The sequence below is a fragment of the Caretta caretta genome, chromosome 2 (assembly GCF_965140235.1).
Source record: "Caretta caretta isolate rCarCar2 chromosome 2, rCarCar1.hap1, whole genome shotgun sequence".
In the NCBI taxonomy this organism is placed as follows: domain Eukaryota; kingdom Metazoa; phylum Chordata; order Testudines; family Cheloniidae; genus Caretta; species Caretta caretta.
Genome location: NC_134207.1, coordinates 21390416 through 21415103, shown reverse-complemented (window position 1 = coordinate 21415103; position 24688 = coordinate 21390416). Strand labels below are relative to the sequence as shown.

Genomic DNA, 24688 nt, shown 5'->3' with positions numbered 1-24688 from the left:
AGCAACAAGTCGACCGCTGCCGCTCCCCCGTCGACTCTGCTTCTGCCTCTCGCAAGCTGGAGTTCCGGAGTCAATGGGGAGCACGTTTGGGGATCGATATATTGCGTCTAGACGAGACGTGATAAATCGATCCCTGATAGATCGGTAGTGAAGACCTGTTCTTAGTTTTGAGGTTAAACATCTCCAACTGTGTGTGGAGTAGGGAAAAGTAACAACGTGGGCAGGTACTGAACCATTTAATTATGGGTTTAGTGGCAACCGTCAAGAACCAGACCTTTGAAATGCTACATCTGGACTTTTCTCCCCTAAGCTGTCTCCCCATCAAGGCTGCTGGGATATTGTTAACATGTGAACATTAATTTTCTGTTGTGCAGGCTCAGTATATTAAGTTGTGTGTCATAAATGTGGGTCAGCTTCTATAAATGTGCCTGTCTTGGTATTTCACAATCATTGCGGAAGGTTTTGCTCAATATGAGTCCCAACCCTGGAGCCGTGATGTAGAGAGTGTTCAGTCTCCTGAGTCAGATGTGGGCCCTGGGGCGGTTTTGACTGTGACAGAGCAATGTTCAAACTAGTGCAAATCCAGTTGCTGAGTGACAATATTCTTGAGGTTGCCCTTGTGAAAGTTTCCAAGCACTGTGTTTTATTTGCATAACAACAAACAATATAACATTAACTAAGGATTTAAAGCCAGCCATTGAAGAATACTGTTTAAGTTGATCTGAAACTTAGCAGCCTGATTCAGTTACAGTGGTGACTCACTTAGAGTTGGTTCTCACATGATTCAGAAAGTATACAGATGACTCAACCAACAAAGTTACTTAGCTCCCATGCTATTTCCTCGCAATGAAAAAATGCTTATCAAAAAAATAAATAAAATTTGCAGCAGGAGCGTTTGACTTTGCCCTGGGGTAAAATCAATGCATATGCTGAGTGAGTGCACATTTTGTAAAATATTGTTTAGCAAGTTAAGGCTGACATGAGACCATGTAGTATGAAAAAAATGGGCTGTAAATTTTTTAACTTGTTTGACTCTGTAGCATTGCTAAGTAATAGAAGAACAGTCACCTAGACCTGGTGGAAGGACTGAGCAAGGCTGCCCCAACTCTGACCATTGTTAATTTATTCTGTCCTAACAGTCTCTTGGCCAAGATTTTCAGAAGTGAAAAAGTGATTTTGTTTGCCTCAGTTTTTGGGTGCTTAACTTGAGACACTTTAAAAGGGCTGCATTGCATAAAATGCTGAATACCCACCCTCTGAAAATCGGGCCCCTTTAAGGTGTCTCAGTTTGGGCACCCCAAAAACTGAAGAATGCAGTATCAGTTGGCACTTTTGAAACTCTTGGTTGAGCCACATAACAATACCAAACCCACTGAGGTCAGAGGTCCTGCCCAATTGGTAGATCTGCATGATGGTGGGCATTCATCAAGTATGCTGTCAGTCACAGAGTCAGTCTTAGAACTGCTTCCAACTTTCCCTAAACCACCTGTGGTGGCTGGCTGTAATGTAAATATAGCATGAATCTTCTCTGATAGTTCAGACTTAGCAGGAGGCACACAGGAAGTCCTTTTTCACATTGCCCCAGAAGAATATGAATACCTGGGTATCTGCATATCTCTTAGCTTTGTATCACTCTGTGGTCATCCTCACTTTTTTCAATAAAGTAACAAAGGATTTGGAAAATGGAGAAGTTCTGCCCATCAGCAGGCTTGGCCTAATACATGTCATTAAAATGACTGTCGCTCTGCTTTGTACATCCCAGGCACCAATGATTTCCATTAAATTTCTAAACAGTGTCTTTAAAAAAATAAAAATCCAACTTTTATTGGGAAAAGCTCCCCAGACTAATGGGAACAAATAATAATTAATTATCTGCTTTCTCCTTTAGGTAATTGAGGGAAAGTTAAAGTTAACATTTGCAGATTGTTCACTCTCTGAAACAGGCCTAAAATAGCGTGTGATAAAAGAACTGCATTCTACCTACCGCAAAAATTCCACATTGCTCTCTGCTTTGCAGTGGTTTAGCATATCACATCTCCAGGACTACTTTCCTGCCTATTTTTCTCTCTGTGTCTTTCTCTCTTTAAATTGTGGAAGTCCCATAGGTCCATGTCTTAATCTGCTCACTGTTTATGGCTACCTTTCCGTCAGTTAACCTAAAAGAGAAAGCAGAAAGTTGGCTTTGAGCTTAAAGCACAGGACTGGCCTGTTTATTCCTGGTTCTTACAATCTCCCTTTGCAGCCTTAGACCAGAGCCTTCATCTCTTCATGCTTCAGTCTCCTTATCTGTAAAATAGGGTTGACTGTGGTTACGTGACGCTAGTTTGGAGCTAAATTCGTTAATATTTGTAAAGTGCTTTGAGATGCTCAAGGGGAAGAGGCAAGGTCCGAAAAACTGAACTGGTCTACATGGGATTTCACTAGTTAGTGCCTTTTTAGATACTGATCCCATACACTGTGCGGGCAGTTCTTAAAGCTGGCTCCATTTAAGTCATTGGCAAACTTGCATTGACTTCACTGGCACCAGGATTTGGTCTTAATCAGTTGACTTCCTTGTCCTTTGATTATGCTATTCAGGGAAGTAAAAACTGTCTACTTACTATCCGATACAATGTCTGGCTTAAACATGGTACATAAATGCATATGCGCTAGGTCGGTGGGATATGCTGGTTTCTGGGGACAGAACTCAACTGCCTTTCATGTGATACTCACAATAGCAAGGAGAGGGTCCATAGCAGAATACACTGCTGAGCCAAGACACTTTGTTAAAATGCAGCCAGAGAAACCAGACATGTAACATGCAGCATTGGTATATCTTGGAAACCTCACAGTAAACAAGCACTGCCCATTATTATTCATAGCAGCCGTTTTGTCACACCACAATTTAATCTACCAACAACAGAGTCAGGAGGTATGGTCTGTCACCAAGGGGGAATGGGTCTGCTGGCATGTGAGTTGTACCTAGGTAGCATGCATAATCACAATTTTTTGTTGCAACAGTCGTAATAAAACTGCATTGTGTTTCTAAATATACATACCCAATAGGAATGCTGGTACAACATGCATGAGGGTACAGTGATGAAATCATTGGCCTGTGCGGCTGTTAATGTATGATTTGTGTCTTCTTCACCCAAAGCCAATGATACATACAAATGTGGCTTTTCTCTTTTGGGGGACTATCACTGTTGCCTTTGGTACTGCTGTAAACAAGCTGTTGTAACCAACACCTCTGCTCAAATGTGTCCTGACCGCTCCCAGTCCATCATTATATGTCATTTCCAGGTTGTTTTGGAGGGTGTACTTGCCTCCACCCCCCATTTCAAAATCATATGCATCTCTCAATGTATTGACTCATGGCTCTGCAAAGTGTTGCTTAGCATGCTCTTATGTAAGAACATAAGAATGGCCATACTGGGTCAGACCATCTAGCCCAGTATCCTGTCTTCCGACAGTGGCCAATGCCAGGTGCCCAAGAGGGAATGAACAGAACATGCAATCATCCCATGCCATCCCATGTCACCCATTCCCAGCTTTTGGCAAACAGATGCTAGGGACACCATCCCTGCCCATCCTGGCTAATAGCCCTTGATGGACCTATCCTCCATGAATTTATCTAGTTCTTTTTTGAACCCTGTTATAGTCTTAGCCTTCACAACATCGTCTGGCAAAGAGTTCCACAGGTTGACTGTATGTTGTGTGAAGAAATATTTCCTTTTGTTTGTTTTAAACCTGCTGCCTATTATTTTAATTTGGTGACCCCTAGTTCTTGTGTTATGAGAAGGAGTAAATAATACTTTCTTATTTACTTTCTCCACACCAGTAATGATTTTATAGACCTCTATCATATCCCCCCTTATTAGTCTCTTTTCTAATCTGAAAAGTCCCAATCTTATTAATCTCTCCTTATGCTCATCTTGGCTGACAGCACTACTCTAAGGTCATTCATCTAACATACTTTGCGTGGTTCCTGTGCAAAGTAACTTGTACCAACATTTACAAGGTGTGAATGGCTCTAGGTTTGTCTGGGGGAATTTATCTGACATGCTGCACAGACTGAGAATTAAATACGTCACAGAATGGGTGTCACTTTGCCACCCCCAGTGTTCATGTAGTCCCCATTCTTCTTTTTGTTGTGTTGATAGTTCTTGACACCTTACATCCCTATGAATAAGGAGTGGGTTGGGGGTACTACCGTGAGCCAGAATGTACCTACTGTGGTGTACTGCTGACACAATATATGTTGTATTGCAATCCTGTCCTCCCAAGACGAGTTGGGACTGATGTCAAGGTTCATGTGCATTTGTAGTTTTGTGTATCTCTGTATTACACCGCTTTCCACCTGTTTCATGGGACAGCATAAGCATCAAAAGAGAGAAACTGCTTGTGCACAACAAGCTTGTTTACGTTGTTATTATCAGGGCTCAGAAATCAGTTTGTCACAGAAAAACACGGAATTCGTGTTTTTACAGAGAGTCTTTTATTTTTACATTTTGTGAACAATTGAAAACCTATACAGTAGAACCTGGTTTATCCGAGCCTCCATTATCCAGCCCTCTGTATTAACTGAACCACCAACTGCCTGGGGCTGACCACCCGAGCCTCAGCTGCTGTCAGCCCTGGGGCGGCTGGTAATTCAGTTAATATGGGGAGCTGGATAATGGAGGCTTGGATAAATGGGATTCAATTGTATATTGATAAAACATTGTGTTCAACTGATACTCAAGTGATGAGAGGGATCTCCCTCCCTTTGAACATGAACCGGACTTGAATTTCACCTTTCAGATGTGTGAACTAAGTGATTGTTGATCTACACATAAAGGAATGTCCTTTTGATGTCTGTCTAATCTGGCCCTCGAGGTGTCAGCCACTAATCACGGGCAGTCTGACCTAGTGTTTTGAGCAAGAGTCCCTCCTACCAGTTAGAGCTGAATCCACATGAGGGAATCATAGAATATCAGGGTTGGAAGGGACCTCAGGAGGTCATCTAGTCCAACCCCCTGCTCAAAGCAGGACCAATCCCCAACTAAATCATCCCAGCCAGGGCTTTGTCAAGCCTGATCTTAAAAATATCTAAGGAAGGAGATTCCACCACCTCCCTAGGTAACGCATTCCAGTGTTTCACCACCCTCCTAGTGAAAAAGTTTTTCCTAATATCCAGCCTAAACCTCCCCCACTGCAACTTGAGACCATTACTTCTTGTTCTATCATCAGCTAACACTGAGAACAGTCTAGATCCATCCTCTTTGGAACCCCCTTTCAGGTAGGTGAAAGCAGCTATCAAATCCCCCCTCATTCTTCTCTTCTGCAGACTAAACAATCCCAGTTCCCTCAGCCTCTCCTCATAAGTCATGTGTTCCAGTCCCCTAATCATTTTTGTTGCCCTCCGCTGGACTCTTTCCAATTTTTCCACATCCTTCTTGTAGTGTGGGGCCCAAAACTGGACACAGTACTCCAGATGAGGCCTCACCAATGTCGAAGAGAGGGAAACGATCACGTCCCTCGATCTGCTGGCAATGCCCCTACATATACATCCCAAAATGCCATTGGCCTTCTTGGCAACAAGGGCACACTGTTGACTCATATCCAGCTTTTTGTCCACTGTAACCCCTAGGTCCTTTTCTGCTGAACTGCTGCTGAGCCTTTTGGTCCCTAGTCTGTAGCGGTGCATGGGATTCTTCCGTCCTAAGTGCAGGACTCTGCACTTGTCCTTGTTGAACCTCATCAGATTTCTTTTGGCCCAATCCTCTAATTTGTCTAGCCCTCCTTATCCTATCCCTACCTCTCCTCCCAGTTTAGTGTCATCTGCAAACTTGCTGAGGGTGCAATCCACACCATCCTCCAGATCATTTATGAAGATATTGAACAAAACCAGCCCCAGGACCAACCCTTGGTGCACTCCACTTGATACCGGCTGCCAACTAGACATGGAGCCATTGATCACTACCCTTTGAACCCGACAATCTAGCCAGCTTTCTATCCACCTTATAGTCCATTCATCGAGCCCATACTACTTTAACTTGCCGGCAAGAATACTGTGGGAGACCGTGTCAAAAGCTTTGCTAAAGTCAAGGAACAACACGTCCACCGCTTTCCCCTCATCCACGGAGCCAGTTATCTCGTCATAGAAAGCAATTAGATTAGTCAGGCATGACTTGCCCTTGGTGAATCCATGCTGACTGTTCCTGATCACTTTCCTCTCATGCAAGTGCTTCAGGATTGATTCTTTGAGGATCTGCTCCATGATTTTTCCAGGGACTGAGGTGAGGCTGACTGGCCTGTAGGTCCCAGGATCCTCCTCCTTCCCTTTTTTAAAGATGGGCACTACATTAGCCTTTTTCCAGTCATCCGGGACTTCCCCCAATCGCCATGATAACTACATGAGTTTTCAAAGATAATGGCCAATGGCTCTGCAATCACATCCGCCAACTCCTTTAGCACTCACGGATGCAGTGGATCCGGCCCCATGGACTTGTGCTCATCCAGCTTTTCTAAATAGTCCTGAACCACTTCTTTCTCCACAGAGAAGGAAGTCCAGGAGCAAAGTCAGGGTTGCAGAATCAAAGCCTAAGCTGAAGGTGTAGCAGAGGGCCAGAGCTGGGTGTCAGAAACCAAAGCCTAAGCCAAAGGGTTAACTGGAGTTACAGTCAGAAAGTGGATCCGAGGGTCTGAGCCACGAGTCAGAAATCAAGAAGAAGCTGGGAGCTAGACCCAGGCGTGGGACCAAGCACAGCTGCAGGCTAGAAATGCATTGAGCAGACACTGGACTGCTGCTGCTACTGAGCTGAGGTATCAGCCTGCAGACTCCTTCAGTCAGGCAATGCAGTCAATCAGACAGCTTCTGTCAGGGCCTGCCACGCTCATTAAGTTGCCAGGAGAGGGATCTGCTGCAGGCAAAGCCCCTGATACTAGGTTTATATATTATGCGTGGTATCTGAGCACCTGTCGTTTCCCAACCGTATATGTCCTGCTAGTAAGGTGATTTCAGGCCACAGCACGAATTAATGTATCTCAGTCATGAAATGACTCTTGGGAGTGGAATTATATTGTTGCTTTTGAAGATCTCTAGAATTGCTCACCTTCTCTTTAGAAAGTAGTTGCTTAGTTCTTGCTGATTTGCTAGATTTACCAGAGTGTGGTTTTGCTGTCACCGGGTGAGGGAATTGAGCTATTGGCCTTTGGTTGATACAGATGATAAAGGTGTTGTATCAGGGGCGCTGGAACAGGGGGGCCAGGAAGCTATGGCCTCCCACTTTTTACCAGCTATAAGGGTGAATGGTGGTGGGGCAGAGAGGAGTGAGCAGGGGGTGGGATGTTGGGGGGAAGAGGTGCTGGGGGTGGTGTGAGGGTGGGAGCATGGGGAGAAGGGGTGGTGTGGGGGTGGGGCCTTGGGGGAAGGGGCGGGGTGAGGGTGGGGGCTCAGGAAGAAGGGGTAGCAGGGGGCGGGGCCACAGTTCGAGTGCCTGTGGCCCCACCCACTTTTAGGGACCTTCTGCGGCTCCTGTGTTGTCCTGTGTGTAGAATCCATGCTAATTCTGCAGTCATTTACCTTGGTCAGCTGTAAGGTCCATGCTTGCTGCAAGTTATCCAAATGCAATCTCTCAGATAACAAACACCAATCCTTGGTAATGTAATGATGCAAGTTCTGGCCCTTGGTTTATGTGGTTTTCTTGCTCACATGCATGTCATGCCCTTGTTCAATGCCACATCTGAAGTTCTTCCACTGCTGGAGGTTGGGAGTGGGAGAGGCTATCGTCCCGTACGGTGAGATAGGTCCTGTTATACCATCACGACGGCATTTGACCATGCCACGCATCTCAGTTATGGTTCTGGTGTATTGTTTAAGGACAATAGGCTGACAGTGCCTTGAGCACAGAGCTGTGCTCTCGACTCACGTGAGTCACAAACAGAGCAGAAAGCGAATCACATGGTCCTCAGTGCCTTACCTCTGACTCTTTTTTTCCTGTGATAACTACATCAGTGTGCGTGGTGAGCTCCTGTTTGCTTGTGGGATGATAATCTGTAGAGAGGGACAAGTGCTTGTGTAGCGTGACTGGCATTGTCTCTGTGGCACATAGCTGTCGGAAGCTTTATTCTTTGCTTCTTGCGTGAGCCTCAGCAACTTTGGGATCACAAATGTGGGCACGGCTTGTGGTCTGCCTGACTGTATCTAGCAGAAGCTGCTGCTGTTACATAAGTTATTTAGTCACTGTGCTATCGTTATTGCTAGGGTGTGGGTCCTAGCGATTGACTGCTCTTAGGGTATGACTCAGGGGTGCAGGCATACATCCATTAGTTACATATCAAGCAATGAGAGTGATAGCAGTCTGGTGAAGTTGCTGTAGAGAGGCGTATATGTGAAGCATACACTGTCTGAATAGTGTGTCCTATTGTACTGGTTTTTACATGTGTTTCAGCTTGGTAACTGTTTTCTTGTGCTTACAGTTTCTGAAGGCCTTGAGTTTTGCAACTGAGTGCAGAACAATGATGCTTTCTGTTGTGACTGAGCCTCTCCTGGAGCAATTTGCTGGGCTGAGTCCTAAATTTGTCTGTTAATGCAGCACTTGCATACTGCCGATTAGCACTGCTTGCCCTGGGCATGGGATGGCTATTTCTAGTTGGCTCCTTTGCCTCAAAGAGCAGGTGCTAGGAGTACAGTCACCTGCTGCTTGGCTGTTCTGTAGCTATCTGTGCCCTGGTCTAAACTAGGACTTTAGGTCGAATTTAGCAGCGTTAAATCGATGTAAACCTGCACCCGTCCACATGATGAAGCCCTTTATTTCGACTTAAAGGGCTCTTAAAATCGATTTCCTTACTCCACCCCTGACAAGTGGATTAGCGCTTAAATCGGCCTTGCCGGGTCGAATTTGGGGTACTGTGGACACAATTCGACGGTATTGGCCTCCGGGAGCTTTCCCAGAGTGCTCCATTGTGACCACTCTGGACAGCACTCTCAACTCGGATACACCGGCCAGGTAGACAGGAAAAGAACCGCGAACTTTTGAATCTCATTTCCTGTTTGGCCAGCGTGGCAAGCTGCAGGTGACCATGCAGAGCTCATCAGCAGAGGTAACCATGATGGAGTCCCAGAATCACAAAAGAGCTCCAGCATGGACTGAACGGGAGGTACGGGATCTGATAGCTGTATGGGGAGAGGAATCCGTGCTATCAGAACTCTGTTCCAGTTTTCGAAATGCCAAAACCTTTGTCAAAATCTCCCAGGACATGAAGGACAGAGGCCATAACAGGGACCCGAAGCAGTGCCGCGTGAAACTTAAGGAGCTGAGGCAAGCCTACCAGAAAACCAGAGAGGCGAACGGCCGCTCCGGGTCAGAGCCCCAAACATGCCGCTTCTATGATGAGCTGTATGCCATTTTAGGGGGTTCAGCCACCACTACCCCAGCTGTGTTGTTTGACTCCTTCAATGGAGATGGAGGCAACACAGAAGCAGGTTTTGGGGACGAAGAAGATGATGATGATGATGATGATGAGGTTGTAGATAGCTCACAGCAAGCAAGCGGAGAAACCGGTTTTCCCAACATCCAGGAACTGTTTCTCACCCTGGACCTGGAGCCAGTACCCCCCCCCGAACCCTCCCAAGGCTGCTTCCTGGACCCGGCAGGCGGAGAAGGGACCTCCGGTGAGTGTACCTTTTTAAAATACTATACATGGTTTAAAAGCAAGCATGTGAAAGGATTACTTTGCCCTGGCATTCGCTCTCCTGGATGTACTCCCAAAGCCTTTGCAAAAGATTTCTGGAGAGGGCAGCCTTATTGCATCCTTCATGGTAGGACACTTTACCACTCCAGGCCAGTAACACGTACTCAGGAATCATTGTACAACAAAGCATTGCAGTGAATGTTTGCTGGCGTTCAAACAACATCCGTTCTTTATCTCTCTGTGTTATCCTCAGGAGAGTGAGATATCATTCATGGTCACCTGGTTGAAATAGGGTGCTTTTCTTCAGGGGACACTCAGAGGAGCCCGTTCCTGCTGGGCTGTTTGCCTGCCGCTGAACAGAAATGTTCCCCACTGTTAGCCACAGGGAGGGGGGAGGGTTGAGGGGGTAGCCACGCAGTGGGGGGAGGCAAAATGCGACCTTGTAACGAAAGCACATGTGCTATGTATGTAATGTTAACAGCAAGGTTTACCCTGAAAGAGTGTAGCCACTGTTTTATAAAATGTGTCTTTTTAAATACTGCTGTTGCTTTTTTTTTCTCCACCAGCTGCATGTGTTTCAATGATCACAGGATCTTCCCAGAGGCTAGTGAAGATTAGAAAGGAAAAAAAAACGCACTTGTGATGAAATGTTCTCTGAGCTCATGCTGTCCTCCCCCACTGACAGAGCACAGACAAATGCGTGGAGGCAAATAATGTCAGAGTGCAGGAAAGCACAAAATGACCGGGAGGAGAGGTGGCGGGCTGAAGACAGGGCTGAAGCTCAAATGTGGCGGCAGCGTGATGAGAGGAGGCAGGATTCAATGCTGAGGCTGCTGGAGGACCAAACCAGTATGCTCCAGTGTATGGTTGAGCTGCAGCAAAGGCAGCTGGAGCACAGACTGCCACTACAGCCCCTGTGTAACCAACCGCCCTCCTCCCCAAGTTCCATAGCCTCCACACCCAGACGCCCAAGAACGCGGTGGGGGGCCACCGGCCAACCAGCCACTTCGCCACAGAGGATTGCCCAAAAAAAAGAAGGCTGGCATTCAATAAATTTTAAAGTTGTAAACTTTTAAAGTGCTGTGTGGCATTTTCCTTCCTTCCTCCACCACCCCTCCTGGGCTACCTTGGTAGTCATCCCCCTATTTGTGTGATGAATGAATAAAGAATGCATGAATGTGAAGCAACAATGACTTTATTGCCTCTGCAAGCAATGATTGAAGGGAGGAGGGGAGGGTGGTTAGCTTACAGGCAAGTAGAGTGAACCAAGGAGCGGGGGGTTTCATCAAGGAGAAACAAAGAGAACTTTCACACCGTAGCCTGGCCAGTCATGAAACTGGTTTTCAAAGCTTCTCTGATGCGTACCGCGCCTCCTGTGCTCTTCTAACCGCCCTGGTGTCTGGCTGTGCGTAACCAGCAGCCAGGCGATTTGCCTCAACCTCCCACCCCGCCATAAACGTCTCCCCCTTACTCTCACAGATATTGTGGAGCACACAGCAAGCAGTAATAACAGTGGGAATATTAGTTTCGCTGAGGTCTAAGCGAGTCAGTAAACTGCGCCAGCGCGCCTTTAAACATCCAAATGCACATTCTACTACCATTCTGCACTTGCTCAGCCTGTAGTTGAACAGCTCCTAACTACTGTCCAGGCTGCCTGTGTACGGCTTCATGAGCCATGGCATTAAGGGGTAGGCTGGGTCCCCAAGGATACATATAGGCATTTCAACGTCCCCAACAGTTATTTTCTGGTCTGGGAATAAAGTCCCTTCCTGCAGCTTTTGAAACAGACCATAGTTCCTGAAGATGCGAGCATCATGTACCTTTCCTGGCCATCCCACGTTGATGTTGGTGAAACGTCCCTTGTGATCCACCAGAGCTTGCAGCACTATCGAAAAGTACCCCTTGCGGTTTATGTACTCGGCGGCTTGGTGCTCCGGTGCCAAGATAGGGATATGGGTTCCGTCTATGGCCCCACCACAGTTAGGGAATCCCATTGCAGCAAAGCCATCCACTATGACCTGCACATTTCCCAGGGTCACTACCCTTGATAGCAGCAGATCTTTGATTGCGTGGGCTACTTGCATCACAGCAGCCCCAACAGTAGATTTGCCCACTCCAAATTGATTCCCAACTGACTGGTAGCTGTCTGGCGTTGCAAGCTTCCACAGGGCTATTGCCACTCACTTCTCAGCTGTGAGGGCTGCTCTCATCTTGGTATTCATGCGCTTCAGGGCAGGGGAAAGCAAGTCACAAAGTTCCATGAAAGTGTCCTTATGCATGCGAAAGTTTCGCAGCCACTGGGAATCGTCCCAGACCTGCAACACTATGTGGTCCCACCAGTCTGTGCTTGTTTCCCGAGCCCAGAATCGGCGTTCCACAGCATGAACCTGCCCCATTAGCACCATGATGCATGCATTGGCAGGGCCCATGCTTTCACAGAAATCTGTGTCTGTGTCCATGTCCTGATCACTCACGTACCGCGCTGACGTCGCCTCCTCGCCCAGTATTGCTCTGCCAGGTTCCGGTGCTGCATATACTGCTGGATAATGCGTGTGGTGTTTAATGTGCTCCTAATTGCCAAAGTGAGCTGAGCGGCCTCCATGCTTGCCTTGGTATGGCGTCTGCACAGAAAAAAGGCGCGGAATGATTGTCTGCCGTTGCTCTGACGGAGGGAGGGGCGACTGACGACACGGCTTACAGGGTTGGCTTCAGGGAGCTAAAATCAACAAAGGGGGTGGCTTTACATCAAGGAGTATTTCAGGCAAGACTTCACGAAGGGTTCCAATAAGAAATGGTGCACCTAAGTTATTGTTCTTATTGGAACAAGGAGGTTAGTCTGGCCTCTGATTGATACATGGCTAGATTTACCTCGCTGCACCTTCGCTGTGAGTGACTGCAGTGTGACCTAGAGGAATGAGTCCCCTAGACAGGGGAGGGGGGTGAAGCAAATGAGTACAGAACAAATCTGGTCTATTTCTTGTTTTGATCCACTCCATCTATCTTTTACATCTTTGGCTGGCAGCAGACGGTGCAGAAGGACTGCATGCCATCCACATCTCATGGCTGCTCGGCAGAAGATGGTACAGTACGACTGCTAGCCATCCTCATCTCTTGCCTGCCTGGCAGAAGATGGTACAATACGACTGCTAGCCATCCTCACCTATTGCCTGCTCGGCAGAAGATGGTACAGTATGACTGCTAGCAATCCGTATCGCCTGCCTGCTCACCATAAGACGGTTCAATAGGACTGACTGCAGGACTAAAGACCTGGTCAAGTCACTCCAAATTTAGTCCCTGCGCCCATGTCTGCCCAGGCGCTTCTGGCCGACGTGGCCAGGAGCACCTCGGACATGACAATGACTGCTACCAGTCATATTGCATCGTCTGCTGCCAGAAGGCAATGGGTTGCTGCTACTGTGTAGCAATGCAGTATCGCGTCTGCCAGCACCCAGGAGACATACGGTGACAGTGAGCTGAGCGGGCTCCATGCTTGCCGTGATATGGCGTCTGCACAGGTAACTCAGGAAAAAAGGCGCGAAACGATTGTCTGCCCTTGCTTTCACGGAGGGAGGGAGGGAACGGGGGCCTGACGATATGTACCCAGAACCACCCGCAACAATGTTTTAGCCCCATCAGGCATTGGGATCTCAACCCAGAATTCCAATGGGCAGCGGAGACTGCGGGAACTGTGGGATAGCTACCCACAGTGCAACGCTCCGGAAGTTGACGCTTGCCTCGGTACTGTGGAAGCACTCCGCGGAGTTAATGCACTTGGAGCATTTTCTGTGGGGACACACACACTCGAATATATAAAACCGATTTCTAAAAAAACAACTTCTATAAATTTGACCTAATTCCGTAGTGTAGACATACCCTGTGAGCCTTGCTGCTGACGGTTGGTCTACTGTTGGTTTTTCCAGCCTTCTTCATATCCCAGAGCCTGTTTCCTGCCTGTGGGTGTGGTCACTGTGCTCTCTTGGGGTATGTCTACAGAGGAATAAAAGGCCTGCGGCATGGCCCGGATCTGCTGACTTAGGCTTGCGGGGCTAGGGTTGCGGGGCTAAAAGTTGCAGTGCAGACGTTCAGGCTTGGGCTGGAGCCTGAGCTTTGAGACCCTCCACCCTTGCAGGGACCCAGAGCTCATGTCCCAGCCCAAGCCCGAATGTCTGCAAAAGCAGTTTTTCAGCCCCAGAGCCCAAGCCTTGCAAACCTGAGTCACCTGACCTGGGACAGACGTGGTTTTTTTAGCCCTGTGTAGACATACTTTGGGTAGTTATTGTGGCTGGCCACCAAGTAGAACTGTTGTCATGTCTTTCTTGCAGCAAGTATTTTCTGGCTTTAAGACTACATGGTTTTCTATTATTTCTCTCGTCCATTGTCACGAGAGGCAACCTGCACCTCCCTGCGGTCTCTGCCAAACGGGCTTTGCCCTTGACAGGCCTGCTATTTCGATGGATAAATTTTCCCTGCCTTCATGGACGGCCGAGTTTCCCTGGGGCTCTGTAGCCTTTTGAGTATTCTCACACAACCTGCTTCCCCACAAGAGTCTGCTGCACAGACATGGCTTCTTCAGCTCTTGAAATTGAGTATTACATCTGGGGCTGCCAGGTGTCCAGTTTTTGACTGGAACACCTGGTTGAAAAAGAACTCTGGCATCTCAAGTCAGCACCACTGACTGGGCTATTAAAAGTCTAGTCGGCAGCGCAGTGGGGTGAAGGCAGGTTCTCTGCCTGCCCTGGCTCCGCGCAGCTCCCAGAAGCGACCGGGAACCGTAGCCAGTGGGAGATGTGGGGGTGTCACCTGCGGGTGCGGGCAGTGCACACCACGCAGAGCCATCTGGCCATGCCTCCACCTAGGGGCCGGACATGGTGGCCGCTTCCAGGAGCTGCGTGGAGCCAGGGAAGGCAGGAAGCCTGCCTTAGCCCTGCTGCACCGCCACCTGAGAGCCGCCTGAGATAAGCATTGCCCGGTTGGAGCCCGCACCCTTGCCCCAGCCCACAACCTGAACCCTTCATTTTTGGCCCCTCCCCAGAGCCCGCACCCCCTTCTGCATCCTAACTCCCTGCCCCAGCCCAGTGAAAGTGAGTGGGGGGGAGCAAGCAATGGAGGGAGAGGGACTGGAGTAAGTGGAGGGCAGGGCCTTGGAGAAGGGGTGGGGCAGGGCCTCGGGGAAGGGATGGGGCAGGGGGCGAAGCAAGGGTGTTCGATTCTGTGCCGTTAGAAAGATAGCAACCCTCATTACACCAGGGGTCTCTAGCCTCTTTGTACCTCTTGGAACCAGTAGGGGATATGGTATAACGGCTTGACCTGGCTGATGCACCAAGTAACCTTCCTTGACAGGCCTCTGTTTTCTCTTTTGCAGCCCTATTGCATGCATGGGGGTATGGTTAGGTCTAGCATGGGAGGTAGAGTAAGGTTGGCTCAAGTGAAATGTTGTGTCTCTCCCTTCCTCTTTCAGATATGCAACAAGTTGGTCTGTCTATCCCCATTTACAATTGGCTGGGGGCAATAATCACATGGCACAGTGTTACAAAATGAAAGAAAAAAAAATCTAAGTCTCTTTTTTGGATTCTCAAAATGCTTTTCCTATGGTTGGGACAGGGTGTCTCTCACTCATCATACAGTGAGTGCCCTCACTTTCAGCCTCCAAAATTCTCTTCTTCCATCATGCCCACATGTAAATACTCTGAAGGGTAAGGATCACAACTCTTCACCAGCCTGTAAAGCACATTGCTCACTGTTGGTGATATGCAAATAAATAAGCTGTGTTTCCTTATATATTAGCTTTTTGTATTATTTTGTTTGGTACTGTGCTCATTCATGGATATAGATTGTAATCTCCTCATCAGAGCTGGTTGGAAAATGAGAGGAAAACATATGCAAAAATGTTCATGAAATTTCAGCTCCATTTTTTGTAGAAATTTCATTGTTCGTGAAATTTTCCAGCCAGCTCTTTAGGGCAGGAACTTATTGTTTGGAAAACTTCACATATCTTAAGTCTGGCCTAGTGGATAGAACACTGGATTAGAGCTCAGGAGACCTGGGTTCCATTCCTGCTTCTGGCTTACTCAGAGACCTTGGGGAAATCCCTTCACCTCTGTTTCTCAGATTCTCAATCTGTAAAATGATGATGATGTTATTTACCATTTTTTTAAAGTTCTATATAAGAGCTAGATGATAATAGTATAAGGTGCCTATGTAATAGGGTGACCAGATGTCCTGATTTTATAGGGACAGTCTCAATTTTGGAGTCTTTTTCTTTTATATGTTCCTATTACCCCACACCCCTGTCCCAGTTTTTCATACCTGCTGTCTGGTCACCCTCGTATGCATGCAACATTACCCTGGATGCCATTAAAATCTTTATACTCAGGGTTGTTACTGCATATCTCATACTACAATTTTTCTCTATTCTGAGTAGAGGGAAGACTGCCTGTACAGCAGCACAGGTAAATGTTTCTGTGCATTAATTGTCTAGATTTTAAGGATGACCACTGGATATATAAATAATTGCCATGGGGTTATGGTTCCAGATTGTTACAGCCTTTGGTTTAGTGGGAGACTGGAGAAGATCTCGTTAGATTCATATTATTGCACCTACTCTCTCTGCTTTGGGTTGGGGGATTATATTATAGAGAGTAACAAAGTTGCATTTATTTTTCTTTTCAGATAAAACAAGACAAACCAGAAAATATACCAGATCTAAAAGATTTAGTGAAAAAAAAATTCACTGCATTGGAAAGCAAAAACGATGACTCAGATTTGCAAAGAAATGAAAAATATATACATTTTATGGAACAGCTTAAAAGAATGAGAAAACAGTGTAAGTCTTCATTTTTTAAAATAATGGTTTCCTGGAAATACAGTGTGGTTCTATATACATATAATATGTTGGTTTATTAATAGAATGTTTTAAAATACAAACCAGCCAAACAGAACTCAGATATTTATATGCATTCCTCATACAGGACTTATTTAAATTTATCATTCACATAGTTAAGTGAACAGCCCAGTAAGTAACAACCTTATTATTTTATTTAATCTGTCATAGTGGCTTGTCTTATTTGCATACATATGCAATGCAAAGCTTCTTTCACATCCCTTTTTTCTGTTTGAAGGTGGGTTTTTCTTTTAAAAATACTCTTTTCTCTGAATTGGTAGGATCTCCAAAAAGGAGATCCTAGGTAAGCTGTTTTCATTTGTTGTTTTAACAAATTGCCCCTATTTCACAACTTAGGATATGTTGCAACCCTAAAGAGACCTTTGCTTTAATCGTAGAACTATATTGCTGGAAAATGCTTACTGTGTGTGTTCTCAGGTTTACTGCTTCTACACACGCACTGTGTAGCTTATTAAAATCTGTCTGGCTTAATTCATGTTGATTGACCAAGTGGTAAAATTGTAAATTATTGCGCTCGAGCTGTCAGAGAAGTGAGGAAGTTAGCAGTTCTAATGTTTATACAAGACAACAAAATTGTTTGGTTTTTTTTTTATTGCACAGTGACTGTAATAGCTATTAAAAAATCATTCTGAGCAGCCATGCTGGGAAAATTCATGGGTCCTAAAATCATACGTATCATTCTCACCCTGTCCCATCATGATTACACTTTAGAATCATATTGTTTCGCTTTCCATCCCTTGACCCCTGTCCCTGTGTCGTTCTCCCACAACACACACATACTTGGATTTCAACATAAACTGATAGCTCAAGTATTGCAGGAATCATAGATTAATGATTTACACACTTGAAAGCTGAGACGCTGGGGGCTTTCATAAAGCAGTGTTTTTCAACTTGCAATCCTGGTCGCTGATCCAAAGCCCATTGAACTCAGTGGAAGGACTCTCCTGTTGACTTCTATGGGCTTTGGATCGGTCCCCTAGAAAGACTTATGGAGTGAGAGGATGATGATATTGAATTGTAGGTCTGATCTCTCAAGACTTGTCTGGAGTAGAGATGAATGCTGTGCATTATTTGAAAATTGAGACCCCAAGTTCTCCAGTGATGTGTGACGTTTGTTTCCCATCCTTATGATTTGCAAGATATTGGGCTTCAGAACGATCATTGGTCTATCAGCCTATCTGTGCTCTTGGGACTGAATATAGCAAGACGCAGACCACAACCAGTGTAACCTTCAGTTCCTGCATAATCATCAAATTATTTCTGCCCTGCCATTACGTTGTAATTCCAGATTTCCAGGTGTTAGTTTCTGAATTACAAAGAGCTTGATAATAGAAACTGGATTTGTTTCCCACCCTGTAATTGGCTGTAGATTGCCTGCCTAAATATATTTTATCTATGGCCAAGTGACCAAGTATTAACCAGTAGAATTATTAAACATCACCCAAATTAATCAAGCATAATAGGAATGGCTGTTTTTTTTTTTTTTATAGGAGGGGAATATTTTATTGTTGCTGTTGCCTGAAACCCAGTTGATGTTTCTCTTAATAGCCATTAGGATTTTTGTTTTGGTTGTTCACTGAAGACAAATTAAGAGGGTGCCAGCAGATGTTGATGTTGGATGGACCAGTGTGCTCTGTACGTGGACTATTGATCAGTTGTGGCAGTTTGGGAGCAGTCGCACACATGTTGGTTTTGATCCGGTGTTCCATCACGTTTGAGCCTATCACAATGTTTAGAATAATCCGAAAGGTTGAATGGAAAAACATTAGATGAACTTTACAGGCAAACTTGAGTACACTCTAATGATCCTACATTAAAATAAACACACTGGAACCTCTCTCTTGCTCGTTCGCTCTCTCTCTGTGTTATCAAAAGGAAAACTAAATGCCTCTTTATGGCTGAGAATATAAGTGTATCAGAGATGGGAAATGCAAGTTATACTCCACAAAGCAACCACAACTCTGCTGCCTTGTGCACCTGTCCATAGCATGCACATATCCATGCCATCTCTTGTTCATGAACACCCTCCCTGAAGTGGACTGTAAAGCTAATATTCCTTCTTGCTTCTGTGTTTCCTTAAGAACCACTTTTGCCATAGAGCCTACAGGACATTGCCAAATGATAATGGTTAGGTAGAGAGCCAGCAGGGATTGTTCATATTCAATTGATATATAGAATTTCTATAATTTAATTGAATAATGATTTGGAACCATCAAACTGTGCACTAGCTAATCGTGTAGCCATGCGATCTTATTGCTGATACTCTTGTCCTTCACCCTCTTTCTCTCCTATTGTTTGTTACCCCCACATGTCACTTGTCTTAACCCCCGCCCCCCCCCCCCAAAAAAACCCTGAATCTGCAAGCACATGAGTTGAACTCATTGAGACTACTCGTGTGCTTAAAGTTAGGCACATGTCTAGATTTTTGTAGGCTCAGAGGCTAAGAATGTAAACTCTTTGGGGCAGAGACTGTGTTTGCCTATGTGTTTGTACAGTACCTAGCACAATCAGGTCTTGATCCTGATAGGAACCTCTGGGCACAACTGGACTATAATCAGTAAATATTAATAGTATTCTAAAATGTAAGATTGGACCTATAGAATAGTGTCAGAATCTACCTAAGCCAGTGTGTCTAGAGAAGGAATGAGCACAGGGATGGGAGTCAAGAAGTTCTGAGTTATAATCCCAGCTCTGTTGCTGATTTGGGGCCTAATTCAAAAATCACTGAGGTAAGGGGCAACACTCCCATTGGTTTCAATAGGGCGTTAGATCAGGCCTATTGAGCACCGTGGACATACTAAGTATTGTTGTTAGAATTATTTGAGGGGGTCAACAAGCATGTGAACATGGGGGATCCAGTGGATATAGTGTACTTAGATTTTCAGAAAGCCTTTGCCAAGGTCCCTCACCAAAGGCTCTTAAGCAAAGTAAGCTGTCATGGGATAAGAGGGAAGGTCCTCTAAGGTAGCTAAAAGATCGGAAACAAAGGGTAGGAATAAATAGTCAGTTTTCAGAATGGAGAGAGGTATTTCTTCACACAACGCATATTCAACCTGTGGAACTCTTTGCTAGAGGATGTTGTGAAGGCCAAGACTATAACAGGGATCAAAAAAAAACTAGATAAATTCATTGAGGATAGGTCCATCAATGGCTATTAGCCAGGATGGGCAGGGATGGTGTCCCTAGCCTCTGTTTGCCAGAAGCTGGGAATGAGCAACAGGGAATGGATCACTTGATGATTACCTGTCTGTTCATTCCCTCTTGGGTACCTGGCATTGGCCACTGTCGGAAGACAGGATACTGGGCTAGATGGACCTTTGGTCTGACCCAGTATGGCCATTCTTATGCTCTTATGTTCTTATGGTTAATTTAGCAACAAATTAGAAGATCTGGTGAATTCTCTCTCGTTCTAAGGTATGATCTGATATTGAATCTGTAGTACAATGTGTAAGTATTCTTTAACATGTACTTGTAATATAAATGACTACAAATGACTTTGCATTTGCAAAAGGGTAGTGTTAAGGTTGTACATGGATCCTGAACTGCAGCTTCACTGCTGATTGCTTAGCCATGCAACTTGATCAACACTTTCAATAAAGCTTTTGGTATGGAATTTCCTGGATTATAAAAAAGAAAGAAAGAAGAAAGCAAGAAAAGTATAAAAAGGAGATAATTTCTGTTGGGTTTTCAAAAACTCCAGAACTATTTGGCTAGGCACCACTGGACCATGAGGTACCACGCACTTCAGAAAATTCTGCAAGAAAGAGACCCTTTCCTGTGAATCTTTGGAGTTTGTCAGATGGGTAAAGTGCAATAAACCCTCCACAGCAGCAGAGGTGATAGGGTGCCTCAAAGCAGGATTCCTTACTGCATATCTTTCAGACTGCAGGTACTCTCCCTCAACCCCTTGTTCAGCACTGTGCAGCTAAGTTAGGCATGCATGATCAGGTGCACAGTGATGCATTCCTTAGCTGCACGTTGCATAAGCTTAGTGAAGAATGCTGCAAAATATACTGTGCATGCATGACAAGTGATTTTCAAAGATGCCTAAGTCCCTTTTTCAAAATTGACTTAGATTCTTAAGAGAGACAAAGGTAGATATGTACCACCTTCTGTTGGTTTAAGGAACAAACTTTTGAGCTACACAGAGCTCTTCTTCAGGTCCCTTAGATTCTTAAGTCACACAATCATGACTTAGTCTCCTAGGTCACTTAGGCACTTTTGAAAAATGCACCTGAAGTTAAATCCAAACCAATTATAACTGGAGCACTGCTAAGCACTTCCATCACTGAAGACTATTTCATCTTTCTACTCTTAGCTGCTTAGGTTGTCGAGCAGTTTAAAAAGAAAATACAATTATTTCTTTTATTATGGCAAAATTACATTTTTTACCATTTCCCCCTCTCAAAAATGGCTGAGTTGTCAGTGTTCAAATGTTTAAAAGAAATCACTTTTGGACACAGATGAATTGTGGAAAATGTAATAAAGTGTGGAAATTTCAGGAGGTTCTAAATGACTGCAAATGGGGTTAGTAAGGAAACTGCTCTACAGCCTTAACTATAGATATGACTCCCACTATAATGCATACAGGTCTCGATTCTTCAAAGTGCTGAGTGAGTGATCTGTCCCTGATTTAGTGAAATACTTAAGCACATGCTTAACTTTAAGCACATGAGTAGACACCTTGAAATAAATGGGATTACGCATGTGTTTGAATGTTTTGCTTGCTTGTGATGAGAGCTCAGCCCCTTGCAGGATTGACCCCAAGGGGACTAAGTCATAGTTACTTTGGAATCATAACTTTGCATTTTGTGTCTCTTGTATGTTGTTAAAATCTCAACTACTGTATAATATTGCACTAAAGTAGGCTTTTCATTTGATGCCAGTGTATATCAAAGGCACCCTCTGGAATGCTAGATGAGATTTTACCTGCCTTTAAGGAAGATAAAAATGAAGACCTTATTTAATTGAGAGTGTTAATTTAATGCTGATCGTTCCTAGAAGGGATAATCAGGAGGTACAATCTGTACCTCTGTGACCTATGTTACTCATGTTATTAACTTTTATCGTTCTAAGGTTATTTAGTATCCTATTTAATGTTCAAAAGATGCCAAGTTTCATAGGTGTTTATAGAAGTTGGTAGCATGCACTTTAGAATTCTAGCTGCTACATTTCACGCACGCACAAAACAAAAGCAAAACTTCCGTACTCATTTTGTAGAAAACATTAAGACTGAAGTGAATGACAAAATACTGCTGCCAGTGCTGGGGTCTGCCAGCCAATTTAAGGAGTGCATTTGGAAGGATGGGAGAGATAAAATGTTGCTGGTAGGGTAACACATCATTTTTAGATGCACTATTGGTTTTGGCATTCTTTTCTCTGAGCAAAATAAGCAATGGGATATAGTTTGGAATGTAGCAACATAGCATTTGTAATGAACCTCCCTGCCCTCTCCACAGGCAGAAATCTGCTTCGGAAGCTTTGGAAGGAAAGAGTTGATAGCAGAGTTGACATTTTGCTAAGATAGATTCATGGCCAATATAAACAAGGAGGTATTTTCAAAAGATACCGTTTTAATTGTAGCTGTTCAAATAAGGATGCCAAGGAATCAAGTTGTCTGATGTTTTTATTTCCAAATCATGCATTTAGCAGGATTTGTAATTTAGAATTTTTTCTTTTAAATTCAATTTTGGATAGTAAAAAAATGCTATGTAAGGAACTCCCTTTAGATTAATAAAACAGGAAGTAAATGGATTTGCCTCTGATATGATAAGGAAACAAGCACTAACACAATATACTGCAGATTGATAAGTATCATCTAAATAATCCTCACAACACTCTAGTGGGGTAGGTAGATAACTATTATTATCTCAATTTAGCCGATGAGAGACTTGAGGCACATGGGTGAAGCTAGTTGCCCAAAGCCATACAACTCACTGGCTGACCTGGGATTGCATTTTGGCAGTTCTTAACGTCCAGATCTGTGCTTATTTCTCTTCTCTTTAGTCTCAGCCATCTTGGCATTAAAGCAGTTCAAAAAGAAGGTTGCAATCTTTTTAAAAAATATTTTTATTCTTATAATTATAATGGTGAAAGTATAATTTTAATTAATTACATGGAGACCAATTATGGGAAGTTTCAGCTCAAAAGGTGAAAGTTATAAGTGATTAAAAAAGGGCTTAGAATGGATATTGCTATGACAGTCAGTGCAGAACATGACCTGAGGTTTTGGTCTCAGTAAAATTCCTAGTGACAGGTCATCATAATATATCAAAGAGAAAAAGAATGGTCTAGTGGTTAGAGAGCTAGCCTGGGACCTGAGACACCCAAGTTCAATTGCTTGCTCTGCCACAGACCTCCTGTATGACTTTGGGTAAGTCATTTAGTCTTTCAGTGCCTCAGTTCCCCATCTGTAAAATGGGGATAATAGTACTTCTTACCTCACAGGGTGGTTGTTGTTAGGGTAAACACATTAAAGATTATGAGATGCTCAGATACTACACTAACGAGGGCCATGGAGGTATCTAAGATAGATGCCTGAATCACAAAATTACCATCATAGTTGGCAATCTCAGCTGAAAGGCCAAAGACAGAATGAACTATGGACTCTGAACTCTCCTGACACCCTCTGAGGTGGTCCTTCCAGGTCACAGCTGAAGTACATTGGCAGGATATCTCAGGAAAACAAGCAGCAGTGAGTTTACTCATACACTACATACTTGGTGGATTAACAGAAAACTTCAGTCTCAAGGTTGTCAGACTGGCACTGAATACATATGAAGAGGGAAAAAAAGCATTTGAGTGAGTAGGTGTTTTGTACTGAGAATAAATGGTTCAGCCTTCAGTGTACAGTAAAAATGTCTTATTTATGAATTTCTTGGAAGCTTTTCTGTCCTCTGTTGGCCTTAGCTTTTCTTTAGAAGTTAGGTAACTGCTGGTGGCCATCACAGCATTAAACAATATTTTTGCTCATCGTTTCAGTCTGTTCCCATATTTCTTGATGACACAGTAATCCATGTAAACAATTCACAGAATTACAAAAAATCACATCATGTCTTATAAATTTCAGATAAGTAATATACATATCAATGATCACTGCAGTTTACATCTAAATTTCTGAAAACTTTAGGAGATTGCAAAGACTGACCATTTGGGTAATATCATGTTTCACATAAAGCACAAGGAACATGTGATTTCTGGTCCTCAAAAGCATGACAAACTACATCAAAAAGATTTTCTGTTCACTCTTGAGGTGTTTGGGTTTTTTTACTCTTTTTCTGGAAAATTAAACATTTTCTTTTTGATTAAATTCTAAGTGGTTGAAGAAAATATTTTGGCCCTTTCTGCCTAATCAGTATAATTTTGTATTCCATTCTCAAAGGCAGAGAGAAGGAGAAATGGGGGCCTTGATGATAGCAGAGGCAGAGAGAGGTTGAGATGCATGGAGGTAAAAAAAAGAGAAAATAGCAGAAGGGAGAGAAAATGAGAGAAGAAGAGAAGTGAGTGACTGATAGAAAGAAATAACCAGTTTAGTATTAATTATTTTGTAGCACTCAGAAGTGTGGTAGAGGCTTCACAGCAAATTTAGAATGATGCATTTCCTACCTAAAGAGCTTACTGTCTAAATTTTAGACACGATGAAATGTACACGGGTGACAAATTGTAAGGAGAGAATGGACCAGAGAAGAATAGGGACACAGTACCTCAGTCATGTTTTATTCAGTTTAGATGTGCATTTCTTAGCAGTTCAAATAAAGGACTAAAGAAATTGATGATGATGGTGGAAAATCAAGAAAACATCCATGCAGCTGTAAAGTTAATGAACTGTATTTTATTTGGCTGCTTGGAAAGATGCCTCTCTTCCCAACGGGGTCTTGGCTTTCTTTTTATCCCTCTTACGGCTGTGTGATCACCTTTATGTTTTGGGCTCTATGCCCCCAATATGGCAAGGGAGTGTGAAGAAGATGCAGGAGCTCCATTGCAGCCAAGCATTTGTGCTGAGCGGGTTGGCGGGTAGTGATCGATTTATTGGGGATCGATTTATCGCGACTCGTCTAGATGCAATAAATCGATCCCCGAACTGCTGCCTGTACTCCACCTTGGCAGGAGGAGTAAGCGGAGTTGATGGGG

General features: G+C 44.3%; 1 protein-coding gene across 3 annotated transcripts in view; it reads left to right on the top strand.

Moving 5' to 3' along the window:
• Positions 1-24688, top strand: part of NSMCE2 (NSE2 SUMO ligase component of SMC5/6 complex) — a 190029-nt gene that overhangs the window by 81783 nt on the left and 83558 nt on the right. For all 3 annotated transcript variants that reach the window (XM_048841632.2, XM_075124943.1, XM_075124944.1), the window contains one exon: positions 16327-16480. In XM_048841632.2, the coding sequence (XP_048697589.1) occupies positions 16327-16480 (154 nt within the window). The remainder of the gene's footprint in view (positions 1-16326; positions 16481-24688) is intronic.